The sequence below is a fragment of the Caloenas nicobarica genome, chromosome 1, assembly GCF_036013445.1.
Source record: "Caloenas nicobarica isolate bCalNic1 chromosome 1, bCalNic1.hap1, whole genome shotgun sequence".
NCBI lineage: Eukaryota > Metazoa > Chordata > Aves > Columbiformes > Columbidae > Caloenas > Caloenas nicobarica.
This window is the reverse complement of record NC_088245.1, coordinates 36,775,680-36,801,206: the sequence shown is the minus strand read 5'-3', so window position 1 is coordinate 36,801,206 and position 25,527 is coordinate 36,775,680. Positions and strand designations below refer to the sequence as shown.

General features: G+C 43.9%; 1 protein-coding gene across 2 annotated transcripts in view; it reads right to left on the bottom strand.

Annotated features, from left to right (window-relative positions):
- Positions 1-3,145: 3,145 nt before the first annotated feature.
- The window catches only part of SRGAP1 (SLIT-ROBO Rho GTPase activating protein 1), a 143,857-nt gene continuing 121,475 nt past the window's right edge, over positions 3,146-25,527 (bottom strand). For both annotated transcript variants that reach the window (XM_065631098.1, XM_065631089.1), the window contains exons 16-22: positions 20,782-20,887; positions 17,367-17,591; positions 16,694-16,773; positions 9,156-9,336; positions 8,455-8,589; positions 7,985-8,330; positions 3,146-6,204 (exon numbers count right to left, since the gene is read on the bottom strand). In XM_065631098.1, coding sequence (XP_065487170.1) covers positions 5,827-6,204; positions 7,985-8,330; positions 8,455-8,589; positions 9,156-9,336; positions 16,694-16,773; positions 17,367-17,591; positions 20,782-20,887 — 1,451 coding nt within the window. In that variant the 3' untranslated portion in view covers positions 3,146-5,826. The remainder of the gene's footprint in view (positions 6,205-7,984; positions 8,331-8,454; positions 8,590-9,155; positions 9,337-16,693; positions 16,774-17,366; positions 17,592-20,781; positions 20,888-25,527) is intronic.

Sequence of the window (25,527 nt, the reverse complement as noted above, 5' to 3'; positions counted from 1 at the left end):
CAGTCTATGCTACTGAAAACACACGCGGCAGATATTAAGGGTGGAATCGATGTGCTCCACGGAAATAAGAACAGGCAGGGTTTGGGTTTGGTTTATCCACGCTGCCCCACTGAGTGCAGCTGCTATTGATTTCAATCCCACAAGTGTCTGGCGTCTGTTGCACGGTACCACTTGCCTGTCTTCATATTTTACAGCTGAATTTGTTTCGCCTTGTACTTTGCACTCTTATGCCATTGCTATGCTACTTGGAAAAAAAAAAAAAAAAAAGAGAGATTAATGTGGTTTGTTAATTAAAAAAAGGAAAAAGCCCCAACCTCCAACTCTGGACCAAAAAGCCGTTCTTGGGTGCCTGCGGTGACCAGCGCGGCCGGACCCCGCTGGGAGGTGGCAGCGGCACAGCCGGGATGCACCATCCTTGTGCTGCCGTGGGGCACGGGCTCAGCTGACTGCACAGTGTGGCATAAAATCTGTGTTGCTGCTGGTTTTGATTTGCGTGCGTGTATTGAGAAAGGTGGGAGAAAACCTGCTGACTCGTCCCATTCAGCCAGACTCAGTTTATATTATTTAATTCTATTTAATCCTTCAGCGAGCATCAAATTCTGCATGTAGCCTTCCAGTCTGAGTGAGGAGGTAAGGAAATAAATTGTTCGTTTCTCCCTTAAGTCTGGCTTAGCACCACCACACAAGTTTTTTTCTCCCCGCTGCCTGGGATGGTGCATCAGCTGGCCTGGTCCTTGACCTGCCGCCTCCAGTTTTCCTCTCCGCCAGCGCTGGCCTTGTTGATCAGCCGGACGGCTGGATGAGAGGAACTGAAATACGGTGCCAGGGTCACAGTCCTGCTGGGGCCGGGGGGCAGAGGGGCGGTCAGAGGGAGGTGGGGGACCCAGCGGGGCTGAGCGCTGGGACGGGGCTGGGGGGACAGCGTGAGCCGGGCTGAGGCTGCCGTGGGCTGCGGCACTGAGCGGGAGAGGGGACTGACACCCCCAAGTCACAAGGATCCCGGTCCCTGGCAGGAAACCTTGCTCGCGCTGGGTCTGCCCGAGCACAGAGAGCGGCGCTGTCAGCAGCAGGAGCTGCAAGCGCAAAACAGAAAGCAAAGGAGTAGCAGCTGCGATTACAGTGGCATGTCTAAACTAGGGGTTGGTCTTATTTATTTGGTTTTTTTAAACAGTAATTTAACCGTTTTAGCTAACTGGATTTTAAGATGCTGAATTGTTGATCTGTTTGGGCTTTCACAGACTATAGTTCCTCTCCCCCTCTCCCCCAAGAACCAAGTTAATGAAAAAGCAATATTCCTACCTACAAGAATGGCACTTTCATCCTGCCATCACTAGTTAATACTTAGGCTGGTTTCAGTTGTTCCCCAAGTACCAGTACCATCCAGACTAACGTCAAGGCTTGTCCCAGGGTAGCCGTGGTTGAACAGAGCGACTGTGGATCCTTCTGGGCAGGGTAAATCCCCATGAGCTGCACAGCAAGCAGCAAACCACGCATCTCTACTGAGGAGAACTTAAAACCTGGGCTGATTCTCTGTGGTTTCCTTATGCTGGCTGAGGAGGCGATTGTGCAGGCCGGGGCACTGCTGTGTCCTGGGGCTGCATCTGGCTTGAAACAGCGATTTTCAGCTGTGGCCTGAGAGTTAAACACGCCGCTGCCACTGCTGCTCATTTTCTGTTCAGTTAACACACTTGTCTCAGCAAAACAAGTGCCAGTAAAGTCAGCAGTTCCCTGTCACCTGCCAAAACCTTTGGCTGTCTTGGTGAGAGCTGGGCTTTCTTCCACTACATAACCTGGAAGCAAGCTAAGAAATCAGTGCAGCACAACACCGAAACTTCACATTACACAACAGGAGGAGACCTCTCTTCTTGTGTTTTCTTATTTATTTTAAAATACATTAAAAACCACCACAGAAGCCTTCCTCCTCAACGGTGTATGGGCTGACTGTGGAAACTGGTCTGTGTCCTCTGGGCTGTGCTGGACCTTGAAGGAGGAATGACCTTTGCTGTCCCCTCCTGAATGTCTTAGTTGGCTTTTGTGCAGTAGGGGACAAGAAGAAATACCCAAAGCAGGTCACTGGACACTGCGATAGAAAGGCTGCCAGCACAGGCTGATCGATGGGCCCACTAATGACCAGTTGTGTTATGGCAGTTTTCCCAGCGTGGGGAACGAAAGCCCTGCTCCGAGCTGGGGTGGCTGCTGTGTCCATCCTCCTGTACCACCCTGCACCACCTGACATCTGTCCCCTTCTTCCCCTCCGGGCAGATGGTGGTCCTCAACCACAACCAGAGATGACTTTAAAACCAGCCCCTTCAGCTGTGGCTCCTGCCTTTCAAAAAATTTTTAATTTTTTTTTAATTTTTAAGCAAGGGTTGGAAATGCGTTTCCAAGTAGCTCTTCTCCCCATAAACACATGTAAGTTGGGCAGCACAGTGGGTCTGTCCACGCAGCCGCAGGCCAAGCTCAGGAATCGTCCTCGACAACGTCTGGTCCATGGCTGAATGTCCCCTGTGCAGCCAACAGCCTGATGCTCACAGTCCTCCAGTTCCTGGGACCAGCTCCAGAGGTGCGTGTGTTGCCACCGTTACCTGGACATGAGTCACGGAAGATAAGCTGTGGTACAACCCCCCAACCCCAGCACGATGGCCTCCCTTTTTTCTGCTGTAAGAAATACCCCCAGGTGGACTTTCTTTTCACTCTGGGACTGTGTATTTAAAATGTGGAAGCTGGAGTGTTTTTTTCACCGCATTTTTTTTCCTGTGGGGAGGAGGAGGTTGGTGATGGGGTGATGGCCAAGTGAGTGGCGGGGGGGTCCCACAGGCAGCATGACCGGGGGTCGGCCGCCCTCCATGGGTGCTCGAGCAGAACCGCGTGAGGTTGGTGGCTCTATGTGGGGGTCTTCAGGTATGAAGGGACTTTGAGCTTACAGGGATGGTGATCCAAGTGAGGTAGGAGCCTGTCCGGGAACAAGCACTTCTTCAGGCCAAGATGGTGATGGGACCTGATGCCAGGTGGGGTGTAGGTGGCTGGAGGATCCTGATTGTTTTTAGGTGGATGGTGGATTGGCAATCCACCTTAGAAGATGTGGCAGTTTACCCAGCAAAACTACACACACAGACAGAACTATCGTCTTTATTATAAAGGTACAGTATGAGGAACAAACTTGAATGTATACTGAAGCTTGTAATGGTACATGCCAAAAATGTACAGTACTATACATAAAAGTGCATTGTCACAACAGATTAACAGTACGTTTCTCTTCCAGAACCGTGAAATTTCCATGTTTTTCTTTGTTCTTCAAGAGTGGAAGGAATGCAATGGGAACGCAGCCATACACGAACAGGGAAAGATGCAATGGAAATGCAACAGTACAAGAGCAAGGCTAAAGCTCCTCTAAAATTTAAAGGCACTTTCACATGTACATACTACAGATGTACATTGACACAATTAGGTAACAGTCAACAAGCAGGTAGCTACCAGTACTGCAATTCATCAAACTTGACAGTAAAGGACAATACTGATTGGATTAGGTGTGCAGGAGTTACCCTTTAGTACGTCTGTAGTTGTAGCAGTCTTTCCTGTTACATATCCACTTACTATACTTTTAAGTATCTATAATAACCATCAAACTACACATTTAACTGTGTGAATGCACTAAGTGGATGCATTCACTAAATGCACTGTTTCTAATATTTTCTTTTGCTAAACAATTTCTAATATAAGCATTATGGAGTCCAGTACAGTTATTTAAACATACAAAATTCCCTATGCAATTTAAAGATAAAGGTATCCATCTCAATTATGCCAGGTGGGTTAATTTAAAAACACTAGACTAAAACTGCATGTAAATGAAAGCTGAAATTCCAGTTTGTTCCACTGATCCTAGTAAACTGGGGAACTACTTGAAAACGTCTCTGGTCCCGACTGAGTGAACAGACCCTATGGACCAGTGCTGGTCTGCAGCTGGGGCTGGCCTGGCTTAGGCTCTCGCTCTGGCTTTAGGACTAGGCAGTACAGTCATGGGGACCAGGTGGTCACCAACTGATGCTGCACAGTCCTCTGCAGGGGATTAAGACTTTGTCTTTAACCCAGATGCACGTGAAGTCTGTGGCTGGCTTGAGATGGGTTTGCAAATACCAGGAGCAGTTTGGCTCTCAGAGGTGGTTCATGGGGTGATTTTCACACCTGGGGCGCTTTTCACACCTGGGGCTCTGCATTATCTATCTACTGGGTGGAAACCAGAGCAGGAACAAATTACTCCTAAAAAAAACAACAGGAAATTACTGCTGTCACCTCAGTAATTATGTCCATCAAATTTTGTCACTACTTTTTCCCTCCCATACTCAATTTTTTAATGTATGGCGAGTGGTAAAACCAGGCTTTTCAACAGTGAGATCTTAAATAATACATGGGAAACAGATCTTTCTTAAAGCCAGTTGTACTCCTGTAGGTGAGCCACAATTGATTTTTTTTTTTCCCCATCTTCTTCACTGAAGCTTATTTTATGGATTGGATGTTGGAAAATGTATTCACAGAAATAATATTATGGCTTGCTGTTGCAATGTGCAAAACAGCTGTATTAGTTCACGCCTAACAAAGTTTAACAGAGCGCTAAGCGAAGCTGACAGACGTCACTCACGCAGACATAAGAAAAGTACTGATTTCTGCCATTTAAAAAAGATATAAAGGGAAGCGGGAAAGGGGGAAGTGGTTATGAAAAACTTTAGTCAACTTGAATCTAGGCAGTAGAAGCGGGCAGGAGGCAGCCCCTCTTGGGAGACCCCAGTCTTGCTGCCGAGGAGCGCCGTGTCCGTGCCCTGCAAGGCGGCCAGCGGAGCCGGGTCAGCCCGGGACTCCAACTACTCCAGCTCAAATCGTGCCTTTAATCAGAGAATGAGCAATAAAGTCAACGGGATACTTTGCTGAATTACCATGCAGTTGAGCCTTTTAATCGCCTACCAGCCAGCCTAATGGACCAACGGGTTCGTGTACTCCCAGAGCCTGGCTTGCTCAACTATGAACTTTAAAAGAATTTAGCTTTTGTGAAAAATGTGACATCAAGGAAAGAAGGTCTAGCTTCACGGGAAAAGGTACACTATTACAGAGGACAGCAAAAGGAGTTTCTGAAGATGTGCTTTAGCTGTGACCTGGAATGCTGCTTCTTATCGGTGAGAGCAATGTGCTCTCCAGATCCATCCATCACTTGTCTCTCAGGAGATTGCCAACAAGAAAGCTAAAGCTCGGTGCCAATTGTGAGAGTTGTGAGGGTTTGGTGTTTCTTTTTTTTTTTTTTTTTTTTTTTGGTGTGTCTTAAATAAGAAATGTGGCCTGAGATGACTTGGACATTCCACACAGACACTTTATCCTCACATGCTAAATTTCAGCTCTTACTAACCTGCTTGAGATTTGGTTTGGTGACCCAGAATTCAGAGGTCCCACCTCCCCTGACCCCCCCACCCCTTAGTTTTGTGCAGGATCTGTTATTATATAGCTACAGTAAGACTGTGAAGTATGGTAAAACGTGGCAAGCTGTTTGTGATCCGTGTTGTTTTTATTAGAAATGGTGCAGCATCAAGTTTTCAAGTAAGTCTATGTTTGTTTTTTAAAACGATGCACAATTGTCCAGTTTTTCTTTTAATTGAAACCATACAAAATACAAATGCCCATGTTAATGTAGCTAGTTTCAGACAATACATTCAAAAACACTGAAAACCAGAGCCTCTCCAGTTACAAACATGAACAAACGATGTTATGGAGCCCTGACTTCTATCGTTAATTCATCTTTTTCCCTAGCATACCCCAGCTGGGCACTGTGGGTGGTTGAGCTGTCTACATTGTGCAAGATTTGTCAGCTGGACCCTGGGAAGGAGGGGAAGGCCCGATGCTAGGATTTGTTTTTGGAAGAACAATAGGTTTTGGCCTAAGAGCAGGAGGTTTCAGCTGCACTCCCATTCTCGGGGCCACCATGGGCTTGAATGTACTCATGGTGTCACTGGAAGAACTAGTGCTGCGGCGGATTTGGGGCTCGGAGCTCCTCAAAACGACGCTGTGGAGAGGGCTGAGCGACTCCGTGGAGGTGGCAGGGGTGGGGGTGTTCTTCATCTGTTCCAAGGTGTCCAACACGACGTCGGGAGCGTGCTTGGCCGAGCTCTGCCTCTCCAGCTCACGCAGCTCGTTCAGCGCCGTGTTCATCGTCTCCTCGATGTCCTGGGTCAGAGCACAGAGAGAGCGGGACGTCATTCTAGTCGCTACCGAACGCACGGCAGCGGAGGAGCAGCGGGAGGGGGTGAAAAATGCAGGAGTTGATTTGCCCACCATCCTCTCTTCAATGAATACTATAGCGCTAAAGCAAATTCCCACTGGATTTATTTGAAAGACACTACGATTGACACAATGGCAGCTTTGCCTGGATTTACAAATATTTAACCTGTCCACCTGAGACAGTCAAAATTCAGCTAAGAATATTTTAAAATATCAATTAAACTAAGTCCCGCAAGCCATTTTATTAAGTGATTGTCAGGACAATGGATATTTTCTCAGCGGCATTTTTAACTGTGAAGATTTCTGTCATCTCTTGGGTACTGACAGCTGTAAAGATTTTAGTCCATTTGCTGTCTCTTAGCTGACGGCTCCCCTCATCCAGTGCCCCAGGTGCTCAGGATCTGTATTGCCTCATGGGGACAATAAACAAGGTTTTGTAAAGAAATAAAAATTGTGTGTCTATCAGCTCTTCTGTTTCTCTGAGTTAAATTTTAAGCAGAAAAATCTTCAAGATGTTGTTCAGTAAGCTTACCTAAGAAATAATTTTTTTAATCAGGATTTCTGGCACAAATGCTAAAAGAATGCATCAAGACACTAGTTTACCATTTTTCAGTGGCACTGAGATACAACTGAGGTTAAATATCTGGTGTTCCTTGTTTGCTCACAGTAACTTTCATGCAGTTTAATCAAAGTTTGGGTTCTCTCAATGCCAAATGATCACTAGTCTGTATATCAAAACATACAGCTTAAACCAAACAGCACTGTGTGTGGTTCCAGGAAAGTAAATAAATAACTTACAGTAAAATAAAACAGTAACAACATTTACAGTTTCTGACTCTTAATGCACAGTTCAGCTTTCTGACCCAAGCACGACAGTCCCTTCTATCCCTTGTTGGAAGCAGAGTTTGAAAGCAACCATCACCAGTACATTAAATTTTAAAACATGAGTGCCAGCGTTATTGTAAAATACTTTTGCAATCATATTGTACCCTCGGGGCGCCCCTAGTAATCACGTTATACTACCTAGACAAAATGCGAGTTCTGAAGATAGCAGCATCTATTTGCTCAAGAGCTGTTACCAGCTCTGTAACAACAGACAAATCTGATGATTCGGGTACTCCCTATTCCATCTTCACTGCCAGGAATGAGACTGGTGAGTGCTCACGCAGGGACAAGATGGCCCGTGATGTGTTTATGTCTTGCACATCAGGTTCTTAGGCACAACTACAAGCATCAAATCAACATACGGCATGAGCTATATGGAAACTATGTAAAATCCACAGGACCCTGGAATGTAAATCTGTGCTTTGAATGGCAATGGTCACTGCTAGTGAGCCAGAGCACTTTTCTGCAAAGCATAATACTGAGGAATAATTGAACACTAACTACAGGCCAGTTAGAATAGGTCAGGCTCCATCAGAGCACACAGATTTACATTACTGTTGTAATCAGATACTATCCTGGTGTTCTGTGTGGCAGAGGTGATTTCATTATGGTATAACAGGAAATAATTTGTTTTTATCGCTACCAAAACGTCTGTTCCCCCTTGTGCTTCTTCTATCTGGGATCCCTTAATGCACCTTCTTTCACACATACTCTGTTTAAAAAGCGAAGCAGGATATTCTCTTGCACATGTACTCTTAGCAGGGTACCTGCTCTGTGCTATGCTGCTCACTGAGATTTGCTCCTTGGAAAATCAGAGAGTGACATAAAAAAAGACACAAACCTGAGCTATTGACTCTGGGTCCAGTGGTTTATGGTCATTGAAACCTGTGTACTGACCAGATGATGTAGATCTTCTAATTGGAGGGCTATCGATCTTCTTTAGAGAATCGTGCCTACTGATGTTAGTGAGACTGCCATGTCCAGGTCTACGCCTCCTCTCAGGGCTGTCGGCGTTGAGGCTGCGGTTTTGAAGGAAGGCCCTGGGACTGCAGTGAGTTGCCAGGTTGGGGGAACCCAGCTCCACGGATGAGTTGGAGAGAGGGTGAGGTGGGTGCACTGGGCAGTGACCGTCACTGCTCCGGCCGGGGCGTCTTAGAGGAGGTGGAGGTTCTGATCTCTTTCTTTGCCTGCACCAATGAAGAAGTGGTTACAGGACAAGTTGTAGAGACCCACCAGAAGCACATGGAGAAGTAATTGCTGTGTTACCTGAGCTGTGTGCAGTCCTACTAAAACGTTAATGCTCAAGCTTACCTTCCTAAATACACATCAGAGTGACGGTCAGTGGGAGAGTTCATGTCCTTTGATGACGACTTGTCTTCGGTTATGGGTCCGCTGCTGGCTTCACTGTCTGCTTTTTGGCTCAGCGTATCTGAGAAAGTGTCATCCCTGAACAGAACACACATGGTGAGATGAGAAGTCAGTAAGTTAGGTGGGACAGAGAACATCCGGGCACTCCCAGATTTTTATCTCCTTAAGAAAAGCAGGCATGTTACAAGGCACTCCAAAAATTGCTTATAATCCTTCTGTTTACTGAGCTCTTCACATTTAGACTATAGCCTTTTCTGTAAACAACAACTTTGTCTTCCTTGGCAAAGCACATGCTTAATACTGTAAAAGAAGAGTTTACGGCTGTATTTCTCCAGCCCTTGCTATTCTGAAGTTAAATGTCAGCAATTGCTACAAAGAGATAGTCAAATTAATATAGATGCAGTGGCGTCCACCTCTTAGTGTACTGAGAATATAATCATAAACAAAGTAGCTTAGCCTAGCAGTAGCTTTTGATGAAGAGCTGCCAATTCAGGGCCATGAAGACAGAGACATCCTGCATAGAAGGCTAATGTTTTATCTATCTGAGCCTTCAAACCACTGTCCCGCTTGAAAATCACTTTGTTAATTGCTTCAGCATGTTTTTACACCCCACCAAGAACCCAGTTATGCCAGACACTGCTTACATATCCTGCACCACTATGTACTGGTGAGGGACAAGGCCATCAATTCCATTGTGCCTTCCTTCCCACCAGTCTTCAGATGCTCGGTGATAGAGCAGCAGGGAAGCTCCTTTCTTGAACGAGAGTTCTCGTGCAGATCTTCCAACGTAGTCAAACTTGGCTATAGCTTCTATGGGCTCGCACTCTGGGTAGGGAGGGAAGAAGAACAGGTATCAGATTCCACACCAGCTTATCTGATCATTTTGGTTTCATAAAACCCACTTATTGCATTTTTTCGGTGCTTGTTCTTATTGAGCAGAGCTGACAGAAATCAGGCAGACTCCAGGCAGTAGTTATAATACGTTCCTCACAAATAAACATAATTAATCTGTGCCCCAAGCATGAAATATCTGGGTTGCTTCACAAGTTGCAGAAAACACAACAGCAAACTCAAATAAATGTCGCAGCAGCTGCTGCTGGGAGAGAGGCCTCTGCCTCCTGCTGCAAGGGCTCCTTCATGGCTGGAGGGCGAGACAGAGGCCAGGCAATGAAGACCTCCAAAAATACAATGAAGAAACCCAGATGAACAATCAGAGCGATAAGGGAAAAGCAAACCGCTGCCTTTAACATCCACAGTGGCAAAGGAAGGATGACAAGATTTCCCTTGCCTAACCGGGCTGTGAGATTTCTGCCTTTTGCATGACGAGTACACAGACCTAGTGACAGCCTAGTGTTTTACACAGTGCCAAAGCCCAGTGCTTTCATCTGCTTCCTTAACGCCCTTTTTGAGCGAGGCAGACGGCTCCAGGCCGCCTCAGGACGACTGCTCTGCAGGGTCAGCCCTTGTGTGGCCTGAAGTTGCCTGCGGCAGCTCTGGCTGCTCCAACCTCCCGAGTTCCTCTGGTTTCTGCAGGGGAGGTCGGTGTTCTCGGAGGTCAAACATCGGTTACAGCAGTCCTGGCTAATTTTCCCTCAGTATACTGGTAAATTCAGCCTTACGCTGGTGACAGACTCCATCCTGTAACCTAAGCTTGGGTCGGAAACTTGCTGATGCCATTGGAGGGCCCTTGCGGAATGTCTGCCTGCAGGTATCTTCACAGCTGTGCCCGGACATCAGTGAAACAGCCGTGATTTTATCAACCTCTAGTTTCTTCTGCACAAAACCAAAAGCAGCTGAGCTCAAAAGGATGAAAATTTGTCACTGCAGTCTCAAAACATAACGAAAAACCTGCAAAATACAGGTCTAAAAATCACACATTTTGTTGACTCCAGTAACTCAGAGTCCCTGAAATGACAAATTTCTTTACATAATTAAAGCAATATTTATATGGAAATGAGCATCTGGGCTAATGACTAGCATAGCAACTTTCTGTCTGGTGCAAATTAAAATCGCTGAGGTTGTAATTCCCCAAAGAACCAGGCTGGTAATAAAAGCCACCGTCCCTTTATGACAACATTTTTCACAGGAATGTCTTTTTAAAATTAACTTCATCCTGCAGCATGAAAACATAATGAAAGCACCTTTATTGAGGTTATAGTTTGCAGGTGTTTATTTTAATTATTTTTATTTTTTAAAATTTTTAATAACTTGCCCAGCCTGCAGAAGGCTGTCTTGTGGTTTGCTGCTTCTTGCAGTCACGCTAAGAGCTCCTGTCAGTGATGAGCTACAGGGTGCTTGGGACTTACAAACCCAGAAGCTTTCCCAAGATGGCATACAGTGGTACGGGGAATTCACTGTTACAAATGCAAAAGTAATGTATGCTGGCAGAAATTACTTTGATTATATAAATGTGAATAAGAACCTAGCAATAACAGTATTAATTCCTGAGAACACACTGCTGCTGACTGGCTCACTGGCAGGCATTCCCTGGTGGGTGGGTGGGGGGTGATGTATTTCTTGGCTTTATGTTTTTAAACAAAGAAAATGTAAAGACAACATAGAAAGAAACATTCAAAAAAACTGGGAAAACTTTAATGCTGGTGTATGTACTAGTGATATATTCTAATATACAATCTTGGTTTCATTTCTAGATACTCTACCTCCAGTATGTCTGTAACAGAATGTATAGATGCGACAAAGCGACTATAGGCACGGAAAGACACTACTGCCAAATGAAAAGAAATAAAACTAAATATCCCTGTTTATCTTGCATCATGTTTAAGAGGTTGATATTAAATAGAATGGCAATAATGTAATACTGACAAAAGAATGCTGTTTTTACACCTGTCATGCATATTGCTCGTGGAATTCATTATAAGAAGGTATTATGGGATCGAGTAGGACAGAAAAATAGCAGATGTTTGTATGAACACGCTGTTCTCAGATTGTGGGTAAGTTACGGGTTATGGAAGAGTAGATCAAGAATTCAGAAGCAAAAGCTCCCAGGTTTCAGTGAGCCAGTCTCTCGCTAAAGGGTAATATTTGAAAATGCAAAATAAACCCCCAACCAAACAAAAAAGCCTTTACGGTACGTAAGAAAATCCCAGTTTTCCTGTACATATTTTCCTTTGGCATTCTCTGAAGGTAACTGGTAATGGTCATGGGTACTGGACTGATTGATAAACCCCTACACTGATTAGCTATGTGATTTCCCATTTCTCTGCTAATTTCAACAGATCATATAGTATCCCACATTTGAGCCTATAGGTCATCCTATTTACAAATTAACGGACTAAACTAGAAATAGTTCTATCTCCCTCAGTGGAATTACACTAATCTAAGCATGGTGCATGACGCTAATCTGTTTTTTGTGTCCTTCCCTCGCCTACAAGGTTCACGTACGTCCTCAGAGGTCTGAGGGAAGTTGCCCCACTGGAACCAGCTGTATGAACTGGTAATGTACCGTAATGGATGTGACTTCAGAGGCATGTTCGTTAGATTGCCTAGGCAACAAATCCCACCTCCTTGGGGAGGAGTGCCCAGTAGATCTCACACAATTTTCTTAATGGAACCAGAAATAAGTTCAGACGGGCTTTATGATTTTGAAAGGGGTATTTTCTTTGCTTGAATGTTGCTTTTACATGGAGAGAACTTCCCTATAGCAAACAGTACTGAGGCTGTACTTAAATAGTAATTTGCCTTGTTACAGGTCAAGCCTTAATAGTTAAAACCAAAGTACCATGACAGTTACTCCTAGAAATAACTGCATTTTGCAAAGCTAAGCCATTTAATATCAAGGTTACTGAATGACAGACAAGCATTTTCAAAAAAGCAAAGGTGCTAAAAGCTAAATTTGGGATCTGTAACTCAAATTCCATGTGGTACTGAATGTCTAACAGCAAAACTGACAGCTCAGAGGGAAATGTAATTGCACTGCTCTGTCCATACCTGGGGGCATTTGCCTACAATAGCAAGAAGTATTTGATGACATACAGGATCTCACCCGCTATTGTCTCTAGTGACTCAGGCAATGCTATGGAACTGAAAAATTAGGACAAACTGAAGAACTGTGGGAAAAAACTTCCACTCCTTGGAAGAGCAGAAAGAGCAGACGAACCATAAGAGCTAATTTTAATGTTGGGATTGGAGCTCCAGATGTGGCACTAACCTCCCTGCGGGGTGACAGCACTGAGGTGGCACCGAGCTGCCCTCTGCGCCTCAGGGCCCAGGGAGCTAAGGAAAAGAGGGGAGACCATCCCCTGCACTTTTGGGGGTGTTTGCTGTTGCTCTGCTCTTCCTCAGCTCTCCCAGATGTACCCTGGCTGTTGGGACTAGAGCACGTCCTTGAACTCCCTGGGAAGAGGTTCCCTCCCCGTGTGTTTATGCTCTTCTGCAGAGGAGACCAGCGGTTTTGCCATTTCAAAGTCCTGACTGGGGAACAGAAAAAGCAAAGAAATGTTGCAAGGTGTTGACAGAACAGAATTTGGCAAAATGCTGACCACAGAACACACTGCTGAAGAGCGGGAAAATTACTGTGTTGGGGACACAACAATAACTTACAGCCTTACGTGCTCCTGTAATTTTTGTTTCCAGCAGAACTACCATCTCAATTTTTACCCTATGTTTATGAGATATCTATGAACAGTAGGATATTAATTGTATGTATGTTTTCCCAGGAGAAACCCATCTGTTTAACTTCCTCAGGAAATTCTCTCTTACTTCCTTTGAAAACAAACCTAGTCACCCTTTTCCATATGCCTCCAACAACAATAAAACACCTCCAGCAAATTGAAGGTAAAGGAAATATGCTAAAAGTTGCTTCAGTAAAACATGAACAATATCCTTTGAATCTTTACTGCAGAGGCACTTACAGGTAAAGGTTTTTCTGCAGCAAAATTACGGATAGATTTTTTTTTTGTGCCTCAGCTTGAGTACAAATGTTCTGAACTTCACAAATTAAATTTCCTTTCCAGATTTAGGAGAAAGAAGAAACTTTGGTGTTTTCCTTAATAGAGATACTTTCTGCACATTCAAAGAAGACTGAAAACATTACAGCAAAACGCATCTCCTTCTTCCCTCTTTCCTTTCCAGTGACCACCAGAAATACAAGAACACCAGTAACCTTAGAAAAAAAAGGCAATTTATATGCTTAAATTAAGCGATTATGAAGTGTTTATATGCTAAATTATAAGTTCCAGCCTTCTTTTCCCCAAGCTACCAGATTTTACCTCTGCAGACATAATTAATTTTTTAATTTAAAAAAAGTCTTTGTGTTTTCTAAACTGTAATTAAACATTCCTAGTGCTATGGAGCCAGCCCCTACAGACAGGTTCATTCTAGTAGGCACAGGGAGATTCACTTGTAGTTTAACTTTATACAGCAAATAATTCTTATAACAACAATAACTAAAGCAGAAAATTAAATTCTTTCGCTTTTGATCATAGCATCTGGATTATGTTTCAATAACACAGTAATTCCTATGGGGTTAGCTGCTTGGTCTTGTGTATGTATACAACATCTTAGTATAAAACTAATCAGATTTTCAACATTAAAAGAAAAGTAGTTATAGAATCTGATTCTTCCACCTCTTAACAGAAGGAAATACCTAAGTGCCACACGTCTGATCAATACAGCAACAAAGGTGCATCTCCCTCTCCACATACAGCTGGCAGTGATGCATCCAGCTTGTAATCAATGAATCAATCACATTAAATCCCCAAAATACTCCAGATTCTTTAGTGGAAACTCTTTGTTTTTGTCCGTCACAGGTCAATCACTGACTCTCAAGAAGTTTGATATGGGAACTGAAAAATTCTCACCCACTCTCATATTTGCTATCAAGAACATTTTATAAAAGGAATTGTCCAAAGGACAAACACATGAATGTATATGCAAAGACATGGTAAGTGCGTTTAATTCAAGGTCTGTAACCTACATTAGAAAAATGTGCTATTATAACGGAAAGCCATAGCCATGGAAAAAAAAGGGTTAGAGCTTGCAGGCTGGGAACTGAAGGCCAATGCTGTTTTGTATGTGATCCAGGCTTGCCAATCTTTATCTTTGCAGCAGTGTTTCCCTAGATCACACATATTTTCGTGCTAACAATTATTTTGCTGTAAACACAAATGTCTGCTTCCTTTTGGCACTGAATTAATTAAAAAGGTGTGATGGGGCAACTAGAATTAAACTGCTGGCTGATCTGGTGAACGAAAAGCCATGTCTTGAGCAGTTAAATCTTTTAACAGAATTCTCTCCTGTTGACAGTTATTCTCCTCAGGGTTTGTCTCCACCAGTGACACAGTTGTAACACAGGCAGCACCACAATGGGAATGTAAAACTGTAATTGATAATATCAACACAGTGGTGGGCAGAGCCCATGATTACTGAGGCACAGGTGATGCACTATGCGAAGGAATGGTCCTGCTCCTCTGGATCCTGCTTATGTTTTAATCTTTCCTAGGCATGGTTTTGAAGTAACAGCTTCTCACTGCTGCTGAAAAGCTCCACTTTTCCATGCCCATTCAGGCCTTTATCTCTCAGTTTGGTCACAGGACACAAAAGTCAGCCCCAATATATTGAACTGGTGTGTTCCCTGCATTTCATTACTTCACTTGCGCTCTAAATGGGAGACAGACAGACTTCTTCAGCTTCCACTCTTGCTTCATACCTCCAATGGAAGAAGGAGCTCTTACAATAAAACATAGCTATAGTGTCTTGGAAAAATACAGCACAATTATGACTTTGTTCACACCATTTAGTGGAACTGTGTTGTAGGAAGATGGTGGGTTTAGCTCTACAGAGCTGGTCAAGAGGAACCCACGTACCGGCTGCCTTGTAAAACTGTCAGTATTCCCTGCTGCGGGTTCAGGCATGGGTAGATAGTCCAGGCAGAAGATTAACATCAACTTATCTCCTCTCGTGAATTTTTCTCCCTTCTGTGACGCCTGCCCACTCAGCTGCCCCTCCTCTCCAAGCAGCTGCACTGACAGACTCTGCCTGTCCCTCCTCGCGGCGGCAAAGGGGCAGACAAGGCAACTGTCACCGACAGCTTGTCGACGTGACAAAGCCGACAGATACAGCTCGAGTGGAACTATTGTTTACATTGTTCTGTGTGCAATAGGACCAGTGTAGCCATGTTTCCTATAGATACATCTTCCTGCTCCACTTCGCTATGGCAGTTGTCCCAGCTCCAAACCAGTATCCCTCATGACATCCTTTGAAAAAAAAAAAATGTCCCTCTCTGCTGTAGCTCTTTTCCTCCCCTTTCCCCCTCTCTGTCTCTTCCCCTTCCTCCTTCCACACATCCTCTGAGATGGACAAGGGCAGCTTTTGTTTCTGCTGGTGCTCAGGGCACAGGTGCTGGTTGCTCTGTCTGGGTTGACTGCTGGCCAGATATGCAGTGAGTTCACACTGCAGCTCTTCTCTACAGGGAGCGTTACTCTGAATCCTTCTCCTCTAACTGGCTACTAATTGTCAAAAAACTGGCAGTTATTTAACAATTTTGACACCTCTTTCCGTCTGTTACATTTGCTTGAAACTGGGCAGAAGTTACTGGGAGGGACATGTGAAGGATGGTCCAACTGAAACATGTCACAGTGAAATACACCTATCGGAAATCTGGCTAAAAAGAGTGGATCTAATAGAGATGCATCAATTCTTTCATGGATATCAGAGTATATGTCATTAATATTTCTAGCAAATGACTATTGTTCAGAAGTTTCACTGCGGGGGGTACACAGGTTTTTTAGTAGTCTTAAATCCTTTAGATGGAACATCTTTTAAATTAATATCAAAATAGAGCCCACTGAATGGCAAATATCCTTTAGTTGAAATATTTAAAGACAAACTTTTGATAAGTTTGGATTTTGCAGACAAAAGACAAAGAGACACTAAAATGTATCATTATATCAGAAAATAATATGTGCTGACTGAAATAGTTTCTCTCTTGCCCTTCCTGACTAGGAAAATCAGGAGAGAACAGGGAAACAGCTGGTCAAACACAGATGAATCAGAGTTAAAACGCACACAAACAGAGATTAAAGATGCCGGCTTTGCTACAGAACACCAGGACTGAAAACCCCTTCTTTCAAATAAGACACAATCAGGAAAGGAAGAAGGTCTCCCGCATGAAACACCTGTAAAACTTGCTCCCATCAAAGGCAGAGTAACGTAACAGACGTACCGTCTTCACTGGTGTGGGGCTCCGTACTCGCGTCCTGGTCCACCTCCTCCAATGTACCATGTTCGCTGTATGGGCTGTCACTGGATGGAGACAGAAGGTCAGGCAGAGGACAAACCACACATATCAAAAACATGCCACCCCATGAGATTATTTAAAATTATTCTTACAACGTTGTAAAGTTATGTGCAACATAGTTCTCATGACACGCTATGAATACGCAATTACTGAAGATGCCTACACACCTCTCCTTCAAATAACATCTGCATTTATTAAGAAGTTCCAAGAACCTTTGAATCCTTTCATTTATAAAAAGTGTGTCTGTGGTGCTAAGAGAGGAGCAGGGGGAGGGCATCATAAGCTGAAATTTGGTAGGGTGGTTCGCAGCCAGTTTCCTACCTGGCCGTGTGCTCTGCACAGTACGGCTGGGATTCTGGCTGCGTTGGGCTGAACACAAAGGTAGCTTCCTCCACAAAATATTGTAGGGAATCTCATCATAACTGCCTTTGCCTAATGTTTTTTTATGGCTTACACTTCGCTATGTGAACCTAAATGCTCTTCTCATTTATCTCCATACTTCCGTTGTGTGTGAAAGCAATTCTGTATCACAGGAATTATCCAGACAACCAGCCTAATGATGTTGTTAAGGAGACAGAAGGGTAATATTCTGACTTACCAGTAGTCATCTCCAGCCATGCATTTTTCATACACTGGGCCATCAAGTTCTTTAGCATCCGGAAAAATAGCCTCATGATGGATGATGATAGTTTTGATTATCTCATTCACATGTGCCTGACAAGACACTTGGTCTTGTATGTCTGGAACAGGCATCAGCGTTGGCCCAAAACAAATGGCCAGGTTGTACGGATCCATCATGTTTTCATCACTGTACTGTGAAAGGCTGTTATAACAGAAAAATTAAGAAAAATTGACTTTTCCACTGTGACTAACCTTATTCTGAAAACTAGAGAAACTTTATTTTCGATCACATCTCAGAGGTTTCCTGTTCTCCTTGACACTTAATCCCACATAAAGTAACAAGACAAAAAGAGGATTTCTTCAATAGGCTATACACATTATAAAGTGAGTTCATAGCATACATATGTATGTACATATATGTGTTCCCACACTACTGTGTTTAGTATACACTGACCTGATGGGCTAATGTAAATGCATCAACTGCTGCTGCTTCTATCTCATCAGTGCTTATCCTTGGAGGTCCAAGTGGGCTGGATCCAAAGTGAGTACACATGTCCATCTTTTCTCATCAGATCTCCATGCATCTCTCCCATTAACTGGCTGTATAACTTAGGCAGACTGTATTGTCTTCTGGAAGCAATTAAGTTCTAGTTTCTGTTTTCACCTTACAACCTAAAATCCCTGAGCACCTTGCCTTTTGCCCACAAATTCCCACTAGAGTTTCATTTTGGAAGCATCCATTTTGGATGCCCTTTACCTCAATGTTGTTCTGCACTAGCACATGAATTATTATGTCTGGTTGTGCTTAAATACAGCATCATATTCCCTTTAGAAAGGGAATTTTAGAGAGTGTTTTCCATGTAGAAACAATACAAACTGAAGAGGTAAACCTTCTAAATGACTCCCCTCATAACTAGCTTGTAAAATTAATCATGCTCTCCACTTTCTTATGCCATGATTTATTGTGATGTCCTGAGTGTTAATTGGAGACATCTTGTTCTACTGATTTATAAAGTGGTTCAGCCTTTATATGTGTGCAAGAATGTGTAAAAAAGATGACAACTATCATCGTGAAACAAGTGAAGTTCTGCTGGCGGCTGGTAGCATGTGGTGCTCCTCGGGGCTCAACGCTGAGGCTGATACTGCTCAGTATCTCCATGAATGACCTAGACAACGGGATGGAGCGCACACTCAGCCAGCTTAGAGATGATGCCACACTGTGGCAGGGCAGAAGACACGCTAAATGTCAGGGTTGCCATTTAGAAGGATCTTGACAAGATGGAGGAATGGACGAACAGGGATTTCATAAAGTTCAACAAGGATCAACACAAAGCCCTGCCCGTGAGATGGAATAATCCCATGTATTATTACAGTCGGGAGCTGACTGATGGATAGCAATTCCCAAGGAAAAGCACTGGGAAAAGCACTGGACAAGAAGCTGGCAACGCACCCCACTGCAAAGAAGAGTAGTTGCGCTTTTAACTTTATTAGGAAGAGCAAAGCCAGCACGTCAAGGGAATCGACTGTTCCTCTTCCACTTGGTTCTCATGAAGCTGCACACAAGGTACTGTCTGTAGCCTGGAGAGACTGACAAACTGGTGCAAGTCCAGAAAAGGACTATGGAGATGGCTGGGGAGCTGGAGCATATGGGTTATAAAGTGAAACGGAGAGAACTGCGTTTCTTCAGCCTTTAGAAGAGAAGGCTACTGGACAATCTAGCTGCAACCTTCTACTATCAAAATTACAAACAAGAGAGAGTCAGGCACAGGTGTGCAGCAAAGGGGTGAGAGGCAACAGACACAAGTCACAGAAAGGGATATTCCAACTGGAAGCAGGAAGAATATTCTTCACTATAAGGGTGATGAAGCACTGGGGCTGACTGCCCAGAGAGGCTGTGGATTCTCTGGCTTGAGCCACTTGATCTGACTTCAAGAGCTTTGAGCAGCAGACTAGACCAGGTGAGGTCTGCCATGAGGTCTGGTGATTTCCCGTGGCCAAGCAGGCATAATTGCATATGCAAAAAGCAGAATTGGATTTGCAGAAAGTCAAACTATGGGAACATTTTTCCTGTGGATGCACCAGGAACAATTTGCAGGCAGTAAGGGATTTAGCCCGCTTTCTGAATTGCATTCCTGTGGAGAGCAGAGATGTAGATGACATGACCATGTAACTAGTACAACCCCATATAGCTCTGGTCAATCTGTATGTCTAAGTAGAAGAGAAGCTGTGATAGCAGCCTTTGAGACATTTACACAGACATTTACAGACATTACATCCCTGTGTCACTCTGCAGGGATGAATTCGTGTTTTAAATGAATGGTTATTTTCATAAAACTTTAGATTTCTGCCCCTCTTTTCAACATTGTTTGAAAGTGGTTCAGAAATTACTAGAAGAAAGGAAATGGGAACAGCTGTGAATACAGGAACACACATCACCTGGCTGCAAAGACCCTGTTTCTATTGGAACAGATAGGATGGATGAAATTGGGAAGGTCACAAAGACAGAATGAATCAGCAGAGGGCAAATTTAGGAATAACAAGAGGAAAAAGGCAATACGAAAACAGATATAACACGAAACGCACAATATGACAGCAGAAAGAGAAAAGCTAGAATCAGGGCAAAGTGCACGAGAAGCCAAATTTTCAGTGAAAATACTGGGGTCAGCAAAACCAGAAAGGGCTGTGAAGGACTGGAGGGAGAAACACAGTGTGAAACCTGTCTTTTGTTTTCTCTTCAAGAATGGAGAAGTTTTTCTGGGATGACGAAGACACGAACTCCACTTTCTCTTTCTCACACTACCCTCCTTCCAGCATCTGCCTGAGCGTTCAATGTGAAAACCAAGCTACTTCATATCAAAGTGTACACGGGGGTGTATGTTCTCTATACTGGTAACCCTATTATCAGAAAATAGAAGCAGCAACACAGTGTCTCACTCTGGCAGTGCCTAGCATCAAACATGTAGCTTGTAGTGCCTGTGCTGCTTGAATATGCTGTTTATTTTTCCTGTTAAGAGATTAAAATTAGCTTGAGATAAGGAAAAAAATATATCTACTTTTAAATTAAGTAAACTATTAGTTACAGTTTGTGTTTGTTATTTCTCTTATCAGCTTATTTTGTAACCAGCTTTAATGCTATAGCCTGCACTCCCCATTTCAGACAACACTTTAATCTGTCTTATTACAACCCTGCTCAGTTTTGGACAAATGCAATTTTAATTTGGATGAAAACTGGTGTTTTCCTTCTATTTTCACTGCCAATTAGATCAGCTTTTGTGTTAAATGGAGCTCAAATGTAAATTCTACATAGAGTATGAGTAAATTCAAAGAACTTCAATAGCAGCAGAGGAAGGCAGATAGAGATACGGTATCTTGGGGAATTATAAGGCACTTACTGGTTGAGGAAGGCGAAGAGGTATCTCATCACTATAAGGACCGACCTGGGCAAAGTAAGGAGGAGTTTGCGGATGTGAAGAGCCCTCTCATAGAGATTGTCTATTCCTGGAAACAGAAGGAAGCATTTTAAGTTCCCTTTTATATGGTGGTCTAAAATAACATTCAATCAGTTTACTCAATTTACTTCGACTCTTTACCATCACATGTCCCTAGCCAATATCTTCTCATTTTGGTGTATTACAAAAATAAGATCTTCTCCCCCCCATGAAAACTGCACAGTTTAAAGGTAACATCTTTAACTTAAGAAGTCACAAATCTGCCCAAGTCAAACCCTGGCCACGTGCTGAGCCAGACAGCTCACAAAATCACAATACCAGTCCATAAACAACCTGAGAGAACCAAGGAGAGATGTTTGCTATCAGTTTCAAATACAGATTCATTCTCTTTCTTTGAATGTTCACATCAGATATAATATTCCAATCACTGAGCTTCTCTAATGAGTTTTCTTAAGCAAATGTCCAGCTATAACTCTCTTAATGGCAAAGCAGGAGAAAGGCCTTATGTTTTATGGTGTGTAAGCAACAAACACACCATATGTACACAATATAAGACACAAATGTATCTTCCCAAACGATTTTATAGCAGTCTACCAAAATTCTTCTGAAGCAGGCAAAACAAGGTCAGCTTAACAAAAGCACCAGTTCCTAATGTCTTACAAAAAGGATGCATTCTCTCCTGTGTTGGCCAGGAAGATTATGTGGCTGCAAGTGGCGTAGTGATGGGATAAAAGCATAAATTGTTTTTCAAAATAAGTAATATCTCAATTTTGTACTCAATGTGTTTTCTGTGTAAATGACACTATTAGAAACAACCTGCAATTTCAGTAATGCTTTTTATGTCAGCCAAGAAAGAATGCTGCAATTAACAACATCTAAGGGAAATCTTAGCAGACTACATGAGAAATACTGTCCAGTGGCACTGAAATGGATACTCAGAAATGTGGAAATGAGAAATAGGAGCTGACTCCAACAGCTGAAAAGCCATTTGTACCACAAAATGTGATATTTAAGAGTACCTGTTTTAAGTAATTACTTACACAAAAGTATGTAACTGTAAATAGAGTTCCTGGTGTTTATTTGTGGTTTTTGGTATGGCTATTTGTACCAATTAGCATCTGCTTGTAGGTGCAAAATCTGTGTTGACTTGTATTTCTTAGAAGAATAACTAGTGTCTAGTAATTGGTATTTTGGTACCAAGAACTAAGCATATGCAGAGCACATTGGCAGCGAGACTTCTGTTTACCACGCAGAAGTGCTATAGTTCATTAGGAAATGCCAGTGTAGTAAACTGGGTTCAGAAACCTGTTCCCACACCTGCATTTACAGGAGATTCCACTGGCTCAGTGGAATCCCACTGGATGGGTGAAACTTGGAAAAGGACTGCTGACTAGTTTTATAATTTATAATCTAATGAGTCACACTGAACTCAAACCCTAGCTGAAAATCAGTTCAAGCCTTTACACCTTCTCAAGTGGAATATGAGTTGGAATTTATGTTTATGTTGCTGTTAAACACGGACTGTATGAATCAAGAAGTATTTCTGGTTGCTGGTTAAGAACTGGAGTCCATGGCAGGAATGTGCTAAGCCTGGGAGCTGCTTGCACAGCGAGGATGCACAGAGCAACCACAGTTCTCCTCTCCCTGTCCAGTGCACATCTTGGAGATGCCAATGCTATGTCCCCTCACTTCTGCAGTGTTGTGCCACACTGCTTTTCTGTGCAGCCCACAGATGTCAGTTTTAGTGCAGGGCTTTTTTCCACCTCCCTAAACTAAGCCACTGCCAGTAGAAGGAGTCTGCCTGTATCTTCAGTTCCCGCTCTTCCAACAAAAGGAGCTGTGGTTACAGCTGGGGCACCTTGTGAGTCTCCAGCTCAGCACACCTTCCCCCTGACAAGTCTGTCTGTGAGCCTCTGTACGGAGTTGTAGGTCTGAGTGGTTTTGAGCCTGTGTGCATGTGCGCAGGTGGGTTTTCTAAGGAGTGGGGCTGAGGGAGGGAAGTCCAAAGGTGCTCTGGTTACACCTTTCAGCACTCCCATCTCAGCAGCACTGCTGTGCTGTGTGGTGGCACCGCAGCTCCTCTCCAGCCTTTCTGCTCCATGTGCTGGGCATGGGAAGCTGGATGGAAGCTGTGATGCAGCACCAGAACTTGCCTTCTGCATTACAGCCTCTCCCGGTTAATGCCTTGTGCTGCAGATCTGCCTCTTCCCACCAGTTCTGGAGACTGGCCCTGGACCAGGTTCAGTCATCGCTGAATCACAGAATCACAGAATGTTAGGGATTGGAAGGGACCTCAAAAGATCATCTAGTCCAATCCCCCCGCCAGAGCAGGAACACCCAGATGAGGTTACACAGGAGGCGTCCAGGCGGGTTTTGAATGTCTCCAGAGAAGGAGACTCCACAACCTCCCTGGGCAGCCTGTAAATCAGACCTGAGAAATGCACTGGCCGGGCTCCCAGGTGGGTCCAGTGGCTCCTTCCAGCACTCTGCTGCCTATCTGGTGCTCTGCCTAAACTGGTGAGCTAAACCAGGATGGGTCGCAGTCTTAAATATCAGCAGGCAGCTACCACACAGTGGTTATCTCACTCTCCTATGTGCTTTGAGGTCTGCGCCAACTGCAACTCTTCCAAGCAGTTCCTAGACATGGTTCACAGGATGCATGAGCCAGAAACTCGTCCCAGTAGGCAGCACGGACATGGCAGAGTAGGTACAGAGAGTTCGGCTGCATGGTCCTGTGCTGAGCTATCCCAGCTGCCCTACTACGGGCATGATCACTAGTAAGTACTAGCAGGTCACCTCTATACTGCAGCAGTTACAAGCTCTACATGCTGGAACGAAGTGTGTTTATTTCCAATACCTTCCTAGTAACCCAGCCCCAGTTTCCATGAAAGCCCCTTTATTGGAAATCCAAACTACTGCCAAGTGGTAAATTAATGTGCTTTCCACATTATTTCAAAAGGCTTTTCTTTCTCAGCATTGATTTGGTTTAAAGGAGACAGGTAATGACATTATGTATTTGTGTGCTGCTTTTAAATGAGGAGCTAAATTTCATATTCACTCGTGTGTATGCAGTGTGTGTTAGTGTATGTAGAAAAGAAGGAATGAATGCAGAATGACCTTTCTGCATCCAGGCAGAAAGAATTTGCAGCTTTGCTGTTTCCCATGCAGAGGGAAGGGAAAGCATTGCTTTGCCTGCACCAGCTTTGCCGAAGAGCCTCGGGGCAGAACGGGCATCCAGGCTACAAGCTGGTTGCTGCGAGGAGCCACTGGCAATCCCAACACTGCAGAGAGCTGGCTGTGCCTCCCCTCTCACAGCACTTCTGGTGGAGGCCCTCTTGCCATTACTCCAATTTTCAAGAATTGTAATTAGCCCTACCTCAGTGCCTGGTGAGGTATTACCCATTTCTCAGCTAAGAAAACTGAAATGCTGATATTACATGACTTGTCCTAATAATGCAATTAGCTGCCAGGCAGAAACAGAAATCATGGGATTTGAAAACTGGTTCATTGCTCTAATGATACGAGACTCACATTCTCAAAGACAAGCAACAGGACAAGCCTCTGGCAAGGCCAAGCACATCGAGAACTAACGTGTTTTTTCTGACTGTGGAGTGAAGGAGAGAAGGGAGATCTGTGTGAAGGACACATGAATATCAATCACAAATCAAGACTACTGTCAGGTAAATATCACTAATAGAGATGGCTATTACTTTCTAGTTCCCAGTTCTCAGAGCGGAACAAAACTTATGGAGCTCTGGCCTGACATACACAAGCTCTGGCCTTCCAGACCTTTCTCAGCCACAGGGGTCTAACCCACAACCAGGAGAGTTTCCTGCAGCCAGATGAGAAGTGTTTGGCGTGGGAACACTGCTCCTGTCAAAGTGGAGCTACAGGGCAGCCCAGAGCACAGGAGACATTTGTGAGGTGAAACAAGAGAAAGGGAACAGGCCAGCTCCTGGGGCTTCATGACTATAGCACTCTGTGGAAGAGCCAGGCACCTGTGTCCAGAACTACTAACGTATCTTCATCAGACAATAATTGAACAAAGCACTCTAATAATATAAGGAGCTTGGTTTTCCGTGTATTCATAAAATTATCTAGGCATCTAAGCGTCAAGAGGTGTTTGGGATCTAAGAAGCCTCCACCAGCTACTACAAAAAATGAAAAACAGAGATCTGGAAGGACTTTTCAGAGGTCATTTAAGTCTACAGTCTCACTCTTTGAATTCACATCAATCACCTCTGAGAGACATCTGTTCAACCTGTTCATAAAATCCTCTAATGAGGTAGATCACAACCTCCACAAGAAAATCTGTTGAGGGGCAATCTTGCATTGTTCTTGGAAAAGATTTATTTCTTGATCTCCCATGGACTTCCTCTGCAAACACTCCTTGTCCTTGAACTGGATGAATGAATCCAGATGAAACTAATGTCATTGCATAAATGAAAGAATTACTTATCAGCCAGCTGCCTCTTTGTCAGCCATGGGCTAAGGACCAGTTCTGAAGAGCATGAGAGAAGCATAAATCTGAGCTACTCAAGCCTTAAAAAGTGTGATCTTCAGTCTCCCAGAACACTGGAACCTATTCTGGAGATGTGGTGTCACCTTTGCTTACTGCAGAGACACACAGAATCAATGAATGTCTGCTTTTGTCTTCCAGGAGAAATAACACATTTTAACCACCTGGTG